Raw genomic sequence first — 17,831 nt, 5'->3', positions numbered from 1 at the left:
GGTACTCAGGAGGAATAACTCTGCATGTCCAACAGTAACCAGGGACTCTTGACGCAGAACTTGCTGGACTGAAAAATAAAGATTTTAATAGCTTTTGAAGAACACTGTATGCTCAGCTTGCCCTAAATATTATGTGCTTAGTGCTAGGCACCTCACAAGAAAAACAAGGATCAAAATCCTGAATGGAAAGCGAGAAAATTTCAGTCCAGATGTGTACGTAATACCTCACAATGCCTAACAACATGGACGTGTTTAAAATTCAGTCTAAAAGAAACAAAAAGATACCGCTACCTCTCTTCAATCCTTAATGCCCCTGTTTTACAGCATGCTTGGCATTTAATTTACCAGTTAGTTATCAGTTAGGAGACATTCCATTTTCTCCCATGATGACTCCCATTGTAACACTCAGAGAGAGACACACTCTAAAAGCATCCTCATGAGAAGGCACTGGGGCTTCAGGAGCTAACTGGGGAGCACGCGGAGCCAGGATGGGGGGAACAGGACAGACATGCACTGGCTGCACATCCCAGGGAGTGCCTCTGTTGGAAAGCACCAGGTCCTAAATTACCTCTAAATATTCTGCCTACGAGGGCTCAGCTCAAGGCCCTGTTTGAAGTATTCCACTCAAACAAACTTCAGAGGAACCAGCTGCCTTGCAGTGAGTGCTGTGTTAAGAGCTGTGCTTCTGCTCAAGTTACCAATGTTTTTGGGTTTGTTTTCCACCTAAATGAAAACGGCAAATTACTTCCAAAAAGCTTGATTTAAACTGTGGCTTAGCTCACTCTGACCTAAATGCACTGAACCTTTTGCTGTGGCAGGGGGGAGCAGGCAGGAGCAGCAGGGAGGCAGCTGGGGGAAGGCCCTGCAGCCCCTGGGGAAGACAGGCTTCCTGCCCTTCAGGGGCTGCTCCATCTCACACAGCAGGATGAATAGCCAGGCTAATTGGGAAGCTGGGAACCAGGCTGGGGCTTGGGGGAACCGATGTGGGTTGCCACAGCAACTCTGCAAACCCACGCCACCAGAGACCACCACGCTCAGAAAATTCAGAAAGAGCCCTTCCGGCAGCTGGATGGCAGCCAGTTACCCTGCTTATGGAATTGCAGGCATAGAAAAGCCCAACCAAGCTCAACTGTATGCATGGGGGCTCTCCAAGGGACACCAGAGCAGCTGGGATGTCAGCACCCAGCAAAGCCAGGCTGCGAAGGCACCATCGGGCAGACCCCACACAGCCATCAGGATGCATTCTTCCCACAGGTTTTCCCATCTGAGGACTGCACACGCCTCTTCCAGAGCAGCACACACACTGCGTGCAATGCAGCCAGCTTGTTCTCTGCCCAGCCTTCCCAAGCACAACAGACAATAAAAATGTAACACGAGACTCAGTGGAGTGAGTAATGCTCAGAACCACTTTATGAGGGCTGACAGCAATTCAGGGCACAGCAGTCTTCCAGCATTTTCCAAAATCCCTGATAGAAAACCAGGTATTTTCCCTTCCTTTTTGTTTACATCAGCTCTCAGAGCCTGAACTTGAGCACCTGATGTTAAACACCTGGCTTAAGCCTCAGCCATACAACACTCCAATCCCCTTGGCTTACGGCATTAGCAGGAGTTAGCAGGCTTACTGCAATGGCTCCTGTCAGTCCCTCAGATCACTCCTAATTGCCACGTAGAAAGTACAAATGATTCCAGCAATTCCAGAGACAAGCTGAAACGTGAGACTCAGCCACCATTTGCACTTCTGTCAGCACTGCTTTGGCCTCCCTCTGCAACAGCACAGCTCGACACCGTGATTTCAGGGGTATTTGCACATCTCAGGAGTTATTTGTTAGCTCTTTCTGGCAGTTATTCTTGGTTTTGCATGGCTTTTGATTAAGCTGGTGTCTGAGCACAACTGCTGACCTGCCCAGCACTCACCTCTGGCTGGGAGCCACACTCTTGACTGATGTTTAATCCCTTGTAACGCGTGGTCGCTCTCCTGCTGAACGGAGCCCCAGGTATTTCATGGGCCTAAAACACTCCGTGCCCAGGAAATTCTGTAACAGCCTCACACACAATCAGGAAGGATGAGTTCTTACGCAGGCCCTCGTAAGAGATGTTCACAGGAATCAAACACCGCCCCAGCTCTTCAGTGACACAGGCATGGCTTTTTCAGAGGGCACAGCCAGGGAAAGCAGTGCACCTGGCCATCATCATCCTCCTCCACCAGAAGCCTGTGCCTTGTTCCCAGCTCCCCGCAGCTCCCCGTCACCACCATGTGTTTGAACACATGATGAACTGACTCAAGCTGCCAATCCAGCAAAGAACAAACCTCACAAAACAGCTATTTGTCTCTTTTCAGACCAGCATCGAGATGGCTCGGCACGGCTTCCAGCCAAAGTGAGGCTACTGCAATTAGCCACTCTGGGGATACTCAAATCTTTTTCTCCTTCATCACACCATAGTGTGAACGCAGCCCCATCACAATAGCACTGCTGGCTTGATTTGAGTACTTGCATTCCATGTTTTGTCCTGTGCTGAGTCCTGCAATCTGCTACCACGATGTCAGCTGACAGCACTGGCTGTGCTGCCATGAGCACTCACACAACAGCTTTGGGTTGGGTGGCCCAGCTGCTTGTCTTGCATGAGATGAAAGATACCATGGCCTCGCCTACAACAGGACAATAAAGCATTGTGTATCAGAAGCAAGGTCATTCCGAGAAAGCAAGGATACTTAGTTACTGCTGCAGAGCAGTTTCTCACAAACGTGACTCTCGTAGCTATGTGCAGAAGCTAGAGGCAGTTTACCTGCATACCCAAGCTAAAACCAGCCCCCATGAGCAGACGCTGGGGTCCTGCTGCCTACCAGCACCTGCAGAAGCTGCCTGCAGCCATCTCCCACTACAGGAGCTTGCTGCTTGGTCCCCTGGTTGGCTCTTCCCTTCCCTATCTTCTCTTCCATGGCTCCATCACTCAATTACCTGAACCTACAGACCTGATACTGTAGTACCTGCCCAAAGGACTGCCAGCTCCCATTGCCACTGTAAGCACGAGCTCTGTTTCAAAGCAGATTTTCATCCAAGTGTCTTTCTGCCTGCTGGCAGAGCTGCTGCTGGCTTTGGAATCCCACCTACAACAACAGGGAGGCTTTTCAGCCACGCTGCTCTTCTCTCCTTTGGGCTGGAGAGCAAACAACTCCTACCAGCCTGCTGAGGATCCTGCTGGGGATGTCAGCTGCTGAGAGTGCTGGGTTTTCACACCACCTCATCCTAATAAGTCACCCCAAACACCACTTTCAGGCTTTCCCATCTGTGTTCCCTGGGCACAACAGTGTATTTTACACGCTGCCTTCACACCACCTTATGCTTTCCGTAATTCTCATGTGTTACTAAACTACTCACACTACAGGTGATTCAGCAAGGCAGCAAGACTGGAAGCCTGCCAACAGCCATTGAGAAACAGCTTGAAATACATCCCAAAGGACAGGAGAGAAAAAAAAAACCTTGCTGCACACCTCAAAGCTCAGCTTTCTCAGACTTGCTTTAAAGTAGGTGTCCGAGGAACGAGCCAACACTCATCAAGTTTGTTATGCTCTGGAGCAGTGACCGCAGGCTGCCTGCCATCAGGAGCAGGAGCTTACATTGCATTGTCTTCACAGGATGGAGCCCAGACACTCACAGCATGGAGACTGGATTTGGAGAGCCACGTTTTACGAGCACCTCATCCCTTTCACCTACAGGCTGCAGTCCCTGGGAAACACACAGCTTGTCCTGATGGAAAATTCCTGATTGTTCTAGACACCTTCCTTCAGAGCAAAAGCTGCACATGCCTTCAAATCATCATGACTCTCAAGGACAGGAACGCTACCAGGCTTGACATTCAGAGGATGACATTCCCCCAAAGCATACCTCAGCAGGCAAAGCAAAAAGAAGCCAAAGTCTGCGTTAAGAATCACAAAGCTTTAAAGGAAACCTCCCACTGACAACACAACGGAAAGCACACATCGACTTCTGAGAAGATGGGAAAGAAACGTGGGTGGGAAAGAGAGCTGCCCCACGAGCCCCCAGCAATTCTAAATGCTCCTGCTTTCAGGTGTGCCCACGTGGAAGAGCAAGATGTTTTTCTAGGCCCTGATGTCTCTCCGCTAGAGAAGAAAAAAGCAGCCATGCTTGAGCAGATATATTTAGAGGGCACTCACTGTGGGCTTGCATTTTTATTGCAAGAGGGCTCACGAGCTTCATTCACCAAGGCACAGCAGGGAAGGAAGCATCCAGCTTAGGTGAATTTTCTGTGTGTCTGCCTTCCACACGAGCAACTCGTTATTAATGGGGTGAAAACTCAGCAAACCTTTGTGTCTCTGGCTGTAGATGTTCAGACAGCACATTAAAACCATCGTCAGGAGATCTATGATTGGCAGTGGCTGTACACACAGCTTTAAGTGCAACAGAAGGCTTCCTGAAAAGCTCTTTTAGCCAGTCACAGCCAACCTCTTACACACTCCCAGGCCTGAAAAACTCCCCACAACTTTATTTCTTACTCACCTGAGCGCTTTACTACCACCTTCCTACCAGCTGCTCCATGATGCCATCCACAGACCTACTCAGTGAGCAGTTTGCTCAGTAGCTTCTCCTCCCAGACACCACAGCCTGTCCATGCACAAGAACATCACTAGGCATAAAACAGACTCCCTCCCTCTTTACCCGTTTTATCTAATCCCAAACAGCAAGGCTGAAATATAGGAAATCTCCAGGTAGTGCAAAACCTGCAAATATAGAGGGAAGAGAAACGGTGAGTGCAAATGGCTGGCTGCCACTCAGCATCTCCTGCCCATTACACAACCTGCATGTTTAGGAAAAGGAGAAAAGCTTGAGAACTCTGGGTATGAGACAGATCCTAGGAAAACCCCACGGGCTTGTGTCCCTGTTGCACTTTATACAGTTACAAAATGGCTTTGGACTTGGTCAGAAAAAACGACTTCATTCAGACCTGAAATTCAAAGGTCTTTTACAATGCAAGCACTTCCAATGTGTTCCTGCCAAAGGGGATCATTTGTTTTTGTGTATATGTGTGAGCACACCTATTTCGGTTACACCTCTGAAGAGCAACAGATGCTCTGCAGAACACGCATCACACATCTTGCAGGAAGAATTACTACTGCAAAACGAGGAAAGAAACGGCTTGAAAGTCTCCTTTCAGGCAGCGTGAGATGAGCTCTCAACACCAGAAAGGAACTATTTCTCTTCCAGTGCCTTCACTTTATACAGTTAGCCAAGAACCAAGAGCTGGGGCACTCAAAGGTAGTCCTAAAAACCCTCACGTGATCACCAGAAGATTCTTATTTTTTTTTTCCCCAAGCATTTTATTTATTTTAGATTCCTTTTCTCACTACCAGCTGAGAGACTCCATCTCGGCTTCACCCTATTGCTTGGCCAGAGATACCACATCAGACATCAATTAATGTGCATTACTGGCAATTCGGGCTCCTCCTAGAGCTCTGTCAGCAGTACTCGCTCTGCATTGGACTGAATTGATTTCTGCACTGGAAGGGAATTTAATTCTCAAACCTCACATGCATCACATACATCTGTACCATCATATAACTACTGCTGGCAGAACACCACATTAACGCCACATCTCCCTTTACGACCTCTCACAGTGCTGCCAGTTATTGTGAGGAAGATGCTCTGTAGACACGGCTCCATCTGGACAGCTGAGCCTGTAACCACCCCAGCAGTGGACACCACCGAGTGCTTCTCAACTCAACACAGTCTGTTTGGCTTGAAATCACAACTGCTGCACTCACAAAATCATAGGGGTTGGAAGGGATCTCTGAAAATCATCAAGTCCAACCTCCAGCAAAGGCAGGTTCCATACAGGAGGTTACATAGAAAGATGTCCAGGCTGGCCACTCATGGAGCTTCTCTCAACGTTTACTAGAACAGATGGCTTGATCAAAGCTATCCTGGATTTTAAACCTTGATCTACTTAGGGTTGCCTTCTTCCAAAGAGTTCCAACCCCCTGCACATCCCACAGCCAGCTCTCCTTGAAAAGTCATTCACATTCACAGTATTAGTGAAAAAAGTAGGTTGTAATTAAGCAGAGTTATTAATCTTTTGTCACTGGGGACCCCAAGTCTATTCAAATTCATGTCAACAGGAGTGCTGGCACCGCCATGAGGATGAGCCACAAGTGCCTCATCATGTTTCAGAAGAGGAAACAAGATCTTCTGAGGGGCAGCACCTAACTGCTCAGTCTTCTGCGCGTAGATGCTGCCTGCTTCTGTCATCCCATTCCCAACAACTTTTGCTTTCCTGCCTCTCACCCATTAAGAGCTGCTCCCCTGCCATAGCTACGTGCTACCAGAGTCTACAGCTCTGCCTTCTCCAGGTTTCACAGCTCTGGTGACTACAGAGAGGAGAAATACAGCCACAGTGGCACAAGTGCTCTTTGGAACACGTTTTTCAAGATTCTTCTTCTCAAGATGATAAAATGATCAGGATCTACTTAAAAAATCCCAATGTCTCCCAAATGCCAGTTAGATCTGTGAAGAACTGCTCAGGTCTCAACAAGAGAGGCCAGCACCTTGGGGCCAGCAGCTCTCACACTCCTCTGTCAAACTGCAGGCACAGGGTGCGAAGCCCCACACCTCCCAGTTCCTCCAGGCACAGAGTGCTTTGGAGGATTCCTTCAGACACCACATCCATGCCTGCAGGGGTACAAAACCGAGACTTCTAATTGGGGTCCAATGGTGTCAGGATTAAAGGATGGCGGTAATTGGATTGCTTACTGTATTCACAATCAATAATAAGGTTAAGAGATTTCCTTTCCCTCCTCTCGGCCGGGCTCTGAACAGGCAGAAATGATGAGGCAGGCGAGGGAGGTGTTAAAGCCCTCCCCCCGGCTGCCTAAGAGCAGTGCTTAGGGCTGCTTGCTCTGCCTGCACAGAGCTGACACTTCTCACCCCGCTGGCTTGCAGGCACCTCTACCTCTGCGTGCAGAGCGAGCACGCTTTGCTGCACAAAGGATGAATGAAACCGGGTGCCTTGGAACCATTCTCCCATCACTCCGCATCCTTTCACATTAAATACCCACACAGATGCATCACTGGGGAAAAAAAAAATATCCACTCAAATTGTGCTTAAACTACTGCTAGGCATGAAACAGCTTAGCCTGAAAATACAACGCTCCCTCCCACCCCCTTTCCTGCAGTTGTATCAACTCCTTGCAGGCTGCCTTCTCCCTTTCTTCAGTTTCAGATAAGTTCTGGGTGCCCCATCCCTGCAGGTGCTCCAGGCCAGCAGTCATAGCTTTTAGCAGTTTCCTACGTGAGGCTAAGACTCGTTTGCCATTACTGACAACACCCAAACATTTGGGGACTGGAAAGAAAAAAATAAAAAGGAGAATTAATTGAGGGCAAAGCAGCCCGAACCCTGCCGCCCCGCCACGTGCACAGGAGAGCTGCAGTGACATAACTGCGTCCCCCAGGCTCTGCTACCGCCAGGCTGCACCGCTTTTACAGAAGGAAGTAATTTAGAGTTAAGATCTTGTTCGGGCAGAGAAGGGAAATTTAATCCCTGTTCTCCACTACTTCTTAGCTGTTGGATGAATCACTTCACCTCTGCTTCCCCTTTGCTGTTCCTAACCAGAGCCTAGAGCCAACCCCTACGGAGCAGGCAGCGCTTCATTACAGTGCATCAGGCAGCATCCACCACACCGGGCCATGCAGCCTCCCGGCGCCTCCTGTCACACACGCTGATTTCCAGATAATAAGCACATTGTCAAGAGGCATCTCCTGAGGAAGGCCTACGATGTGCCCAGACAGCCTGTCCCAGAGCACACCGCATGCAGCACGCTGCCATTAGCCTCTCTCACGCTCCACTGCACGCTGCGCAGATATTAATTGCCCCTACCACGAGCAACGTCTTTCCTCAGCACAAATGGAGCTTAAAATCTCAGCAGGCAGTCCACACAGGGCTCCCAAACCTTCCTGCAGATCTGTATCCAAGCCTGACTTCAGCGTCCAACTGCAAGGTCATCTTCCTGCTCCATTTCAAATAAGTAACTTGGTTAACAAAAAGCACATGACAAAACTCATTGCTGCTGCATGAAGCATTAGGAAGAGCTCACTGAACAATCAGGCAGTGGTATGGCTGCGTGTTGCAGCAACTTTTCCATTGTTTTCTTATGGGCAACAAAAAGGGACATGACTTCCAACTTCCAGCTGTTTGGAAGTTGTTACCCAAACGCAGATGCAGGACAAATAGAAAAAACAAAGTGGAAGTCTGGTGCAGCACATTCAGCACAGCTACAATACGTGATAAAGGGAGTAGCATTTGTATGGCTAAAAATCACTCTTTTTTTTTCCCCCAAAAGTAACAGGTTTTAAAGCTTTCTGTCTGCAAACAGAGCAGAACTGCAGTCCCCAAACCCAAGACCTTCAGGAAAAGATGCTGCACTGCCAGCTGAGCTGAGAGCACAGTGCGAATGCAGCTAGAGCACCAGCAGCCCAGCACTGTGCCTGCTGCTGAACAGTTTGCTTGCAGTGTCTCCAGGCCAAAATAAAATGTGTCAATGAATTAAGCACCACCAAGAAGTGATTACAAAAAAAAAAAACAAAACACTTGCAGCCTTGTCTACAGGAGGAAAAAACATGCATGTGCCTAAGATGCAGCAACAAGTACTTTGTAACATAGGTGCAAGTCAAACAGGGAAGAGCCTGAAACTCACTCCCAGAGAAAGAAAACCTGAAGGCTACTAAAAACCATCCTATGAATACCAGAAAAGAATGAAAAATAAAAGGCAAACAATAATGTGTGGCCACAAGTAGTAGCCCCTAAATTGACAACACCAGCCAACTACTTGGAAAATAGAACATAACTAGGGACTACTCAATCACAGAAGCAAGAACAGTGCCATGATTATCAGCAGGAGCATGCAGGGCCCTTGAGGAAAGGAGCAATGAGATGAACATAGTTGTATAAATAAAGTGGGGTAAAAACACAGCAGACTACTAGAAGATAGCTAAAGGAATGCAGGAAGAATGCAGAACAAGTGAAAGGGAGCTATTATAGAAACGTATCAATAATGTACACCTAAAAATGCTGACGTAAATAATATGGATTCAGAGACACTACTTGAAGCTCCACTGAAAATCAGGCACCAGGATGAATAGGGAGGCATTTTGGATGAATGTGATTGGTGCTGGAGAAGAGCCCCAAGCTGTGATTGCATGGCCACTGCACTAGTGAAAGTGCCAACCTCATCTGTGCCCCAGACACCCACTTCTGCAGCTGGGTGCACGGCTCCAGGTGAAGGTAGGCACTGGGGGGGCCTTGGTTGGCCACATATCTCCTTGGACATCCCTGGTGGCCCTTGAGGTGTCCCTGCAAACACTCAGATGTCCCAGACCTCCTCATGCTTGCCCATGGCTCCTCTAATGTCCTCATATCCACTTGGATGTCCCACTGTCCCCACATCTTCCGGGACACCCCTGAAGCTGCTCAGATATCCAAGTCCTGGGACATTCAGCGGCCCTTGGGACAGCCTCCTGTCTCCTTGGATGTCCCCAGTGTGGCACTGAAGGACATTGTTTAGTGTGCATGGCTGTGATGGGGTGATGGTTGGACCTGATGACCCTGGAGGAGTTTTCCAACCTTTATGATTCTATAATCCTGATTCTTCCCTAGTAAACAAAAGTGTTAAAGGACAATAAAATGAGTAGCAGATTTTTCTTCAGTTATGCAAAATGGAACCTAAGCAGGGAGTTCAGCCATTATCCCAAACTGCCCGTAATGAAGAGAATGCAGTTATCACAGACACAGAAAATCAGTTTAAATACACAGATGAGCATGTAACCTGGGTGTTTTTTGTACAAGCAACTATCCCATGTACACTGGCTTTGGATCCCTCACGTCACTTGAGACACTCTGGAACAAGAAACAGGGTAAGAAGGACATGCAGTGAAAGTGTAAAAAAAAAGTCAGCACAAAGAAGGCAACAAAGAGGACTCAGGAAAACCAGAACACAACAGTTTTCATTTACTGAGCAGAATCCCATGTTAGGTTAGACGGTGAGATGGGAGGAATAGCAAACTCCTGAGAGATGACAATGGGCAGCAAATCATAACAGTGATTGCATCGCAACAGGCCTGCAAGAAAACACCATGTAATTTTGGGCTGTGTGCACAGAGGATGAATCACACTGCAGAGCAGGGAGTGGTCTCCAGAACCACGGCTGTGATGTGCTGAGGTACCTGAAAGGCTGCGTCTCCCCTTAATCTCATCCACTGCCAGTGAGCAGAAGAAAAGAAAAAATGCACAGAGAAAACAGCTTTGATGCAGTTCAAAAAGCTCCCCTATCACCCGGGGTGCTGAAAGAGAAGAACTTGAGGTGCTCAGACTACGGCACTGATGTGCTCAGCTGGGACAATATCAAACAAGGGATGGTTTTCACCTCCGGCTCTTTTTGGGAAGTGACTTGTCAAGTTGACAGCAGACACGTGTTCCATCTCATCTAGGACCATCCCACACTGCACAGGAACACACCAAAGCACCCCACAGCTCCCAGGGAGAAAGGTGATCTCCACCTCGGAGGAGGGTGCGTATTGTGCAGCTGCTGGGGATCACAAATACCTGCATTCGCCAGAGGAAGCGGAACGAGCGCTCGGTGCCTACCGGCGCAATAGGAACACAGCACAACGTATCTGATGAGCAGCCAGATAACAGAGCTAACGCAGCCTGGTCAATGAAACCCCGGTGAGCAAAGCTGGGAGGCAGCACAGCAGGTACTTCAAATAACACGAAGCCTTCAGGAAAGGCGAGATTATTATTCTGAAAGGAGAACACACATTTCCCCCCCCCCCCTCCCAACCCCAATCAATCATCCTGGCAGGGGATGCTCGTCCCGGGTTCCACTAATGAGCAGAAAGATGGAGTAGCAGGCAGCAGCCCAATTAGCATACACACAGACGGGAAGCACAGCACAGAGCAGAAACCCCAAGAGAGCTCAGTGACGGACAAGGCACAGGCAGTGACAGACAGTGGACAGCATTTCAGACATATTTGCAGGCTCACAGCCAAACCCACAGTATTAAGAATAATAAGCAATCAGACGGCCGTTTAGAACATTTTGTTTTCTATATAGGACTAAGAGGAAATCGTAATTCAAACATGGCAAACAGCACCAGTTACAAGAGACTCCTTCCTTGCACAGATCCGTGGCCTCTCCCAAGCTCTCCCTGCCCAGAGCTGTGCCGTGCTGCCCTGGCATCCTGGTGCCTTTGTAAGGAGTGATCCGGAACCACTTAACGCTCCCAGGGGTGTAGCTTACCCAGACAGCAGCTTTCCCCAGGGTTGGAAGTTCACCATGAAAATCCTCAATTTACCCAGCAAAACTGCCCAAGAACATCACAGGCAAATGCTTGTTATTCCAGCTGGAGTGAGATCATTCCCTAAAGGAACACTAGGGCTGGCAGCAAGGCTTTTGTGCTTTGGGCAAAGAGAAGCCAGTGGCCAGCAGCACACAGGAAACACACCCATCTCCCATGGCAAGGTGTCCAACAGGACCTCAGAGCCATGCAAGTGAGGGGGATGTGTGACTCTCAGCACTTGGAAAGATCACTGCAGCCTGTGCCTATCTCCAGTTGCACTCGCAGAGATCACTGTCCTTCCAAGACAACGCCACAACTTTCCAAAACATGCACGTGCAAGTTTTAATGAAAGAGAATTCAGAGCATCTTCTGCAATACGTCTCACAGAATCAATCCAAGCCACTGCTTCTCCTAATCAGTGTGCTTCTCCAGGTCCAGGCTCTTCCAACTATCTGAGCACACTGTGAAGGTGGCAGCAAGGCTGGCTGGGTTGAACTAATGTTGTACCAAACCAGGAGGCATTCCAGACTAAAAGCAACATACCTGTGCCCTCCTAGCACCATTCACAGCACAGTCAGCACAGGTAGAATCTGCCTTTGCAATCTGAGCTCGGCAACACTAATGCATTAGTCAAAACAAGACTTGTAGCTCTTACCTCCGATTAGAAACGCGATGACTTATCACTGAAACAACATCCACATAACACTGAACACAGCAGCTGTGTCATGGAAAAGGAGCAAGAACAAACACCAACAGGCAGCCTTATCTTGTTTCCTAATTCCCTAGGAACGTGCACTTCTGGGCTCTCAGATACTAAAGGGGATAAAAGGAAGAGCAGTCCTATTAACCACTATTTAGAAAGAACAAGACTCAAAGCATCTTTGCACAAAGTCCTTTCACACATTTTTTTTCCAAATGTACTAGCTGATCAGCACATGAAACAATGAAAGCACAGTAACTGTTTTGATGCAGACAGACATTTCACTTTGGCAAAGTCCTGGTTCATTTCTTGCATTTTATGTACAGCAAAGACTGGCTACAGCCCTTCAGTGGTACAAGAAAGGCCAAAATACCCCTGCTTGGAGAGCAAGGCAACTCACCAACGAAACCCCAAACTAAATGGTAACTTTGTTCACTGGCACATAAGAGATCCAGCAGAAAAGACTTCCATTACATCCTACGGTTCACCTTATGGAACCAAGATCCTCCTAAAACACACTGCAAGTCCTGCAGTCAGAGCACTGAGCAATTTTGGTAGGTCCAGGCTTACACCTCGTGGTGCCAATCCCTACCAGTTCGGATTGCCTCTCTGAAATCCTCAAGGCTCAGATGCAACCCTTTGACAGTCCTGCATTAACAGCCAAACAGCACAGCCCCACAAAGGCTGATCCAGTGGCAACTGTGGAAATTAAATACTTAGGATGGAGCGCAGCAACAGCAACAACTTATATCCAGTCCAGAAAAACAGCAAAGCATATCGTGCAGCATAAAAATCAGCACAAAGCTCTCCTTTGCTTAGATACACACAGGGCTGCGAAAATCAAGGCTACTCATGCATAACAGACAGAAAAGCCCAAGGGAGAAGGATTATTACCCTTGAATGGATATTGTTTTGCCACCACTACCACTCCCAAAGAACAGTACAGACCAGAGACTGCCCGTGCTGGGCAATGGGACAACACAGTGAAGTTTCTGCCTGGAAGAACATCACATCAAAACTAATGAATTACACAAGCAGACCAGAGTGAAAACATGGGTGAGCCATCAGCGAGCATGGCACGCAAGGTCACCATTAACCCAGCTCAGATGTGGGGCTGGGTCTTCCTTTTGTTTCACAGCCACCCACCCACATAGAAGGAGCTTCCCTACAATCTGCTCATTCAGGAAAGCTCAGGCCACAGACCATGAGGGAACACAGCAGCAGCAGCCCCACACTGCTCACAGGGCCTGAAGGGACTTCTCCAAACCCTGCTGGTTCCACAGGTGCTGCTGCATGCCATGCTGGAGCTTAGGCCTCTGAAGGGAGCCAGCTTCCATCAATTACTTCCCACAGAATAACAGAAACAGGGAACCTCCAAAGCTGGAAGGGACCCCCGAGGATCACCGAGCCCAACCCCCGGCCCCACACAGCACCCCAGCCCCAGGGTCAGTGGTGTCCCAGCGCTCCCTGAGCTCCGGCATCGGGGCCGTGCCCACTGCCCTGGGCAGCCTGTGCCGTGCCCACCGCCCTCTGGGGCACAGCCTTTCCCTCACCCCCACCTGCCCTCCCCTGACGCAGCTCCATGCCGTTCCCTCAGCCCTGTCGCTGTACAGAAAGCAGAGCTCAGCGCTGCCCTCCGCTCCCTGGAGAGCTGCAGCTGCCATCAGGCCTCCCCTCCGCTCCTCTGCTCTGAGCAAACCCAGGGCCCTCAGTGCTTCTCACACACCTCGTTCTCCAGACCCTTCCTCACCCTCTTAGTCCTCCTCTGAACCCACGCCAACAAGTGCTGCATTTGGAGATGTTCCAGAAATGTCACTCCGGCATAACTTTACAGAAGTTTCCTCCAAACCGGAGCTGATAGCTGCTCCTCACAGCAACCGAGACACCGTCGGGAGCAATCCTTGTGAAGGGGTGCGCTCCTCGATCCCCCCAAGAGCAGCTCCTTCCAACTTCCACACAGGGGACACACCCCTTCTACTCACTCACCAGCATCCCACCGCCCACAGCAAAATGCAGCCGCGCTATTCCCGCACGTTCCACTTGTCCTCACAGCTCCTCCTCTCTCCAACACCGCCGAACACCGCGCGTCCACGTGCTTCGACTCACCGCTCCGTACCGCAGCTCCACTCTGCGGGAAGCCGACCTGCCGCTCACCGCCCGCCCTCGGTTGCACCCAGCCCGCAGGCAGACGATGCCCGGCCGCGTCCCGCTCCACACAGCGGCACGGCGGCCCTGCGCTCCGCCGACAAGTGTGGCGATCCAGGCGGCGGCACGGCACCGGCGGGAGCAACCCCAGGGCACGGCCGCTCCTCGCGACGAAGCCTCCCGGAGCCCTTCTTCCCCCCCTCCAGGACCGCCGCTCTCACACCCCGCGGCAACCATGACTTCTTCCCTCTTTGTGCGGCGCCGGAATACGCCCCTTGCAGACGCCGCGCCCGGATGGATCCCAAGTCCTTCTCCCCCCGCCCCTCGGCGCGAGGCTCCGTGACGGAGCGGCCCACGGTGTCGCCTCGGAGCCCCTCGGCCTCCTATCGCGGCCTGCGACGACTGCCCGGTTCCGGGCCCCCGAGGTGCCGCCTCCGGAGCCCCCGCCCCGCTCCGCGCCCCGCGCCCTCCGGCGGCGGGCTCCGCCCGGCTCACCTGGGCACGCAGCTGGGCGCCGAGCGGTCGATCTCCCACGTCGCGAAGAGGTTCATAGGCACCGGCACCGGACCGGGACCGGCCGCCGCCATTGCCGCGACCGCAGCCGCCGCCGTCGCCCCACCACCGGCCGCCGGGGGCCCCGCGGCGGGGCCCGAGCCCAACGCGCCGACCGCCGCCGCCGCCGCCATCCCGCTGCCGCCGGTGGCGCTGGGGCCGACCCCTCAGCGCCGGCCTCCGCCTCAGCGCGCGCCCGCGGAGCGGGGCGGGACGCGGCGACCCCGCAGCGCCAACCAGAAGGCGGCAGGGCGGCGGCGGACGGACCCGCGGCCAATCGGAGCGCGGCCGGAGGGGCGCGGCCTTGCGGCGGGAGGACGGCCAATGGGAGAAGGGGAAAGGGAGAGGCCCGGGGAGGGAGCTTCGGGCGGCGCCTGCCAATCGGAACGGCGAAGGGGTAGGCCGCGGAGAGCGGTAGCCAATCGAAAGCAGAAAGGACTCGGCGCCCGGGGAGGGCTCGGCCAATGGGAACGGCGCTGCCAGAAGGGGGGGCGTGGACGCGAGCCCTTTAACGCGCAGCAGCCCCTCTTCCCGAGTCTGCCTGCGCGAGCCCGCCAAGGGGCGCGGCCGGGCGCGCGGCCGGTTGGCGGGGTTGCCGTGGCAACGGGGCCTGCGGGCCTGGGCGGGGGGTGCGCGGGGCTGCGGGAAGGGGCTCCGGCCCTCGGCCAGGTCTGTGTGCCGCTGTGGGTCTCGAGCGCAGCGCCGACGTTCTCTGTTATCCATAAGGATTTCAGGGTCGCTTTCCTGATTGCCAACGTCCTCCTGGATCTTTTCTTTTCACTTGCGTTTGTAAATTTGGCGTTTAATCCGCAGTTAAGCCTCGGGCCTCTTAGTAATACGCAGATACTCACGTCAGCTTTCGGTTTGACCAGCAAATCAATCTGTGCCTTAACACAACTTTCCTACCTCCCTTCCCCAGTCCATCTCTGTACCCGACCAACAGCCCAGGGCACAGCGCTCCGCACACCTGCCGTCCTGCTGTCAGAGCAGCTGCTTCACAGCCTGCCTTCCCTCTGAGCAGCCCATAATGACAGCCTTCCCCTTCATCCAAGACAGCCCTGGCTCTGTGAGAGCATTTGCTAAGGGGTCTCAACAGGGGCTTCTGAGGAAATGCAGTTGGAGGAGGGATGCTGTTCTGCGGGTGAATGTGGAAAGTCAGGTCTGAGGCAGGAGCCGTGGTGGCTGTGCTGGCCTGGCCTTACCTCAGCATCTCCACCCACTGTGTTTTGATCTCAGCTGGGTATCGCCGCTACCTCTCCCCACAAGCAGCTGACTGCTCCCAAGGACCTCAAACCCTCTTGCAGGGGCTCCCCAGCAGCTGACTTTTACCCTCTGCTTCTCAGTCTCGGTTAATATCCCCACCTATCCACGTGGTGCTTCAATGGCACTCCAGGCTTTTGGGGATGCTCTGTGTCCTCCAGGAGGCACGTGGCACTTCTCTGCTCAGACCACGGCAGCCTGCTGCAGTGACAACCTCCAAACATTCAGACAGCCCTCAAGTGCCAGCAAGGCCTGCAGCTCTGCTGGGCCACCTGTCACCTCCGGCCATCTCTCTGCTCTGAGGTCGTGCCACCCTGTGATGATTTCTCAGAGCTGTCAGAGTACTCTGTGCAGTCCCCAGCCCACAGCTAGCCTTCCTCTCTTGCAGCCACCACGTGTAGTTTCTTGCTGACAGGCTTCGCCCTTTCCCTGCAGCTCCCCCTGAGGATGTTCAGTGCGATGGAGGTGGGTTTCTCTGGCTCTCTTCTTACAGCCTATTCCCTTTGAGCGCTTCCATCCGTACTGCAGCTCACGTGGTTTCTTCAGCCTGCTGGCTCTTCTAGAGATGAATTTATGCATTTGTTCGCAGTCTGTTTCAATGTGCCTTGTTTATTCAGCTACGCAGACTGCTCTTCATTTTCTCCTTTCGTGTTACATTGACTTCATGCCTACAAGTTGAGCTGTCCAGAACTATGTCCTCCCATGCGCACTGGCTTTCCCCTGTCTTTGGGGTCACATTTTTCCTATGTTTTTTGTCATAAGTGCCAGAACCTGGTTGTGTTATGGTTTAAACACAACCTGGTAGGCATCTAATTTAGCAGCTTCTCCTCTTGAGACCTTGCTGTGTACTGAGATTCACTTCATCCTGAAGCAAAAGCAGCCAAGAAGCCCTCTTCTTTGACATCCCAGCACCCAGTTAGAAACGTGCCTCTGAAAAGAAGAAAAAATATCACACTTTCTCCTTTTTCACACCTCACTTCTATGGGACTATGCCCACCAATTCCTCCCCAGCACTTCAGTACTATTGAGAGACCTTGTAGCAGTCCAGCGTTGTCCCCGGCAGACAAGGCACGAGGCACCGCTCAGTGCTGCTGTGATGGCCAGTCCTGCACAGGGTATTGACTCCTTTGGGCCAGCAAAGCCCAAAGCCCAAGCAAAGCCATTCCTGGACATCCCCCAGAGCCATGTACCTTTGACCCCTGGATGTGATTCAGGTGCAGCAAGACAGCATAGGAGCTCAAGATAACAGCACTTCTCTTCTACAACTCCCTCTCAAACCACCCTGCCTTTAGCTGGAGGAGCACCCTTCAGCCCGCATCGTGCAGTGGTCTGGGGAGGGACAGACAGACATCTGAGCCCTGGGCTTGGGTGAGACAGGCCGACCACTCCCCCCGCTCCTCATCACAGGCATCGAGGGCTGGCTTTGTGCTGAGCAGGCTGGGTGGGTCTGCACTGACACCCAGTGGCTGTGGCACAAGCGGCCTTCCTCCTTGCACCCGCATCAGCCTCCGGGCCGGGGATAGTGCCACAGCAGTAGGGCTTGGCCTGTGGGTCTCTGTTCTGCCACCACGTCATTCACCTTGTGGAGAGCCGAGTTGGGCCCTGCCCTTGGTCCTCCCCAGCCTCCGGGACCTGCAGGATGCGTGTGCTGAAGCCTCAAGCCTCCATTTGCAAAATTCTTTTTTAGCTGAGGTCACTGGAACTGCATGCGCTACAGCTACATAGCTAGACTCATGCACACACTGAGGTGTTCCAGCAGCTGCTACAGCTTCACACCTTGTGCCTGCCTTCGCTCTGTTTTCCATAATTTCCCCTGAGCCGCTGCCAGC

General features: G+C 51.9%; 1 protein-coding gene across 1 annotated transcript in view; it reads right to left on the bottom strand.

Annotated features, from left to right (window-relative positions):
• Positions 1–14,876, bottom strand: part of LOC122157446 (phosphofurin acidic cluster sorting protein 1-like) — a 43,175-nt gene extending 28,299 nt beyond the window's left edge. Inside the window, exon 1 of the mRNA XM_042813096.1 lies at positions 14,686–14,876. Coding sequence (XP_042669030.1) covers positions 14,686–14,876 — 191 coding nt within the window. The remainder of the gene's footprint in view (positions 1–14,685) is intronic.
• Positions 14,877–17,831: the final 2,955 nt, after the last annotated feature.

This window comes from Centrocercus urophasianus, unplaced genomic scaffold (genome assembly GCF_019232065.1).
Source record: "Centrocercus urophasianus isolate 14NV4802_14NV808 unplaced genomic scaffold, USGS_Curo_1.0 seq_1378, whole genome shotgun sequence".
Classification (NCBI taxonomy): Eukaryota; Metazoa; Chordata; class Aves; order Galliformes; family Phasianidae; genus Centrocercus; species Centrocercus urophasianus.
Note: the sequence above shows the minus strand (reverse complement) of the source record. Positions and strands in the feature narration are given on the sequence as shown.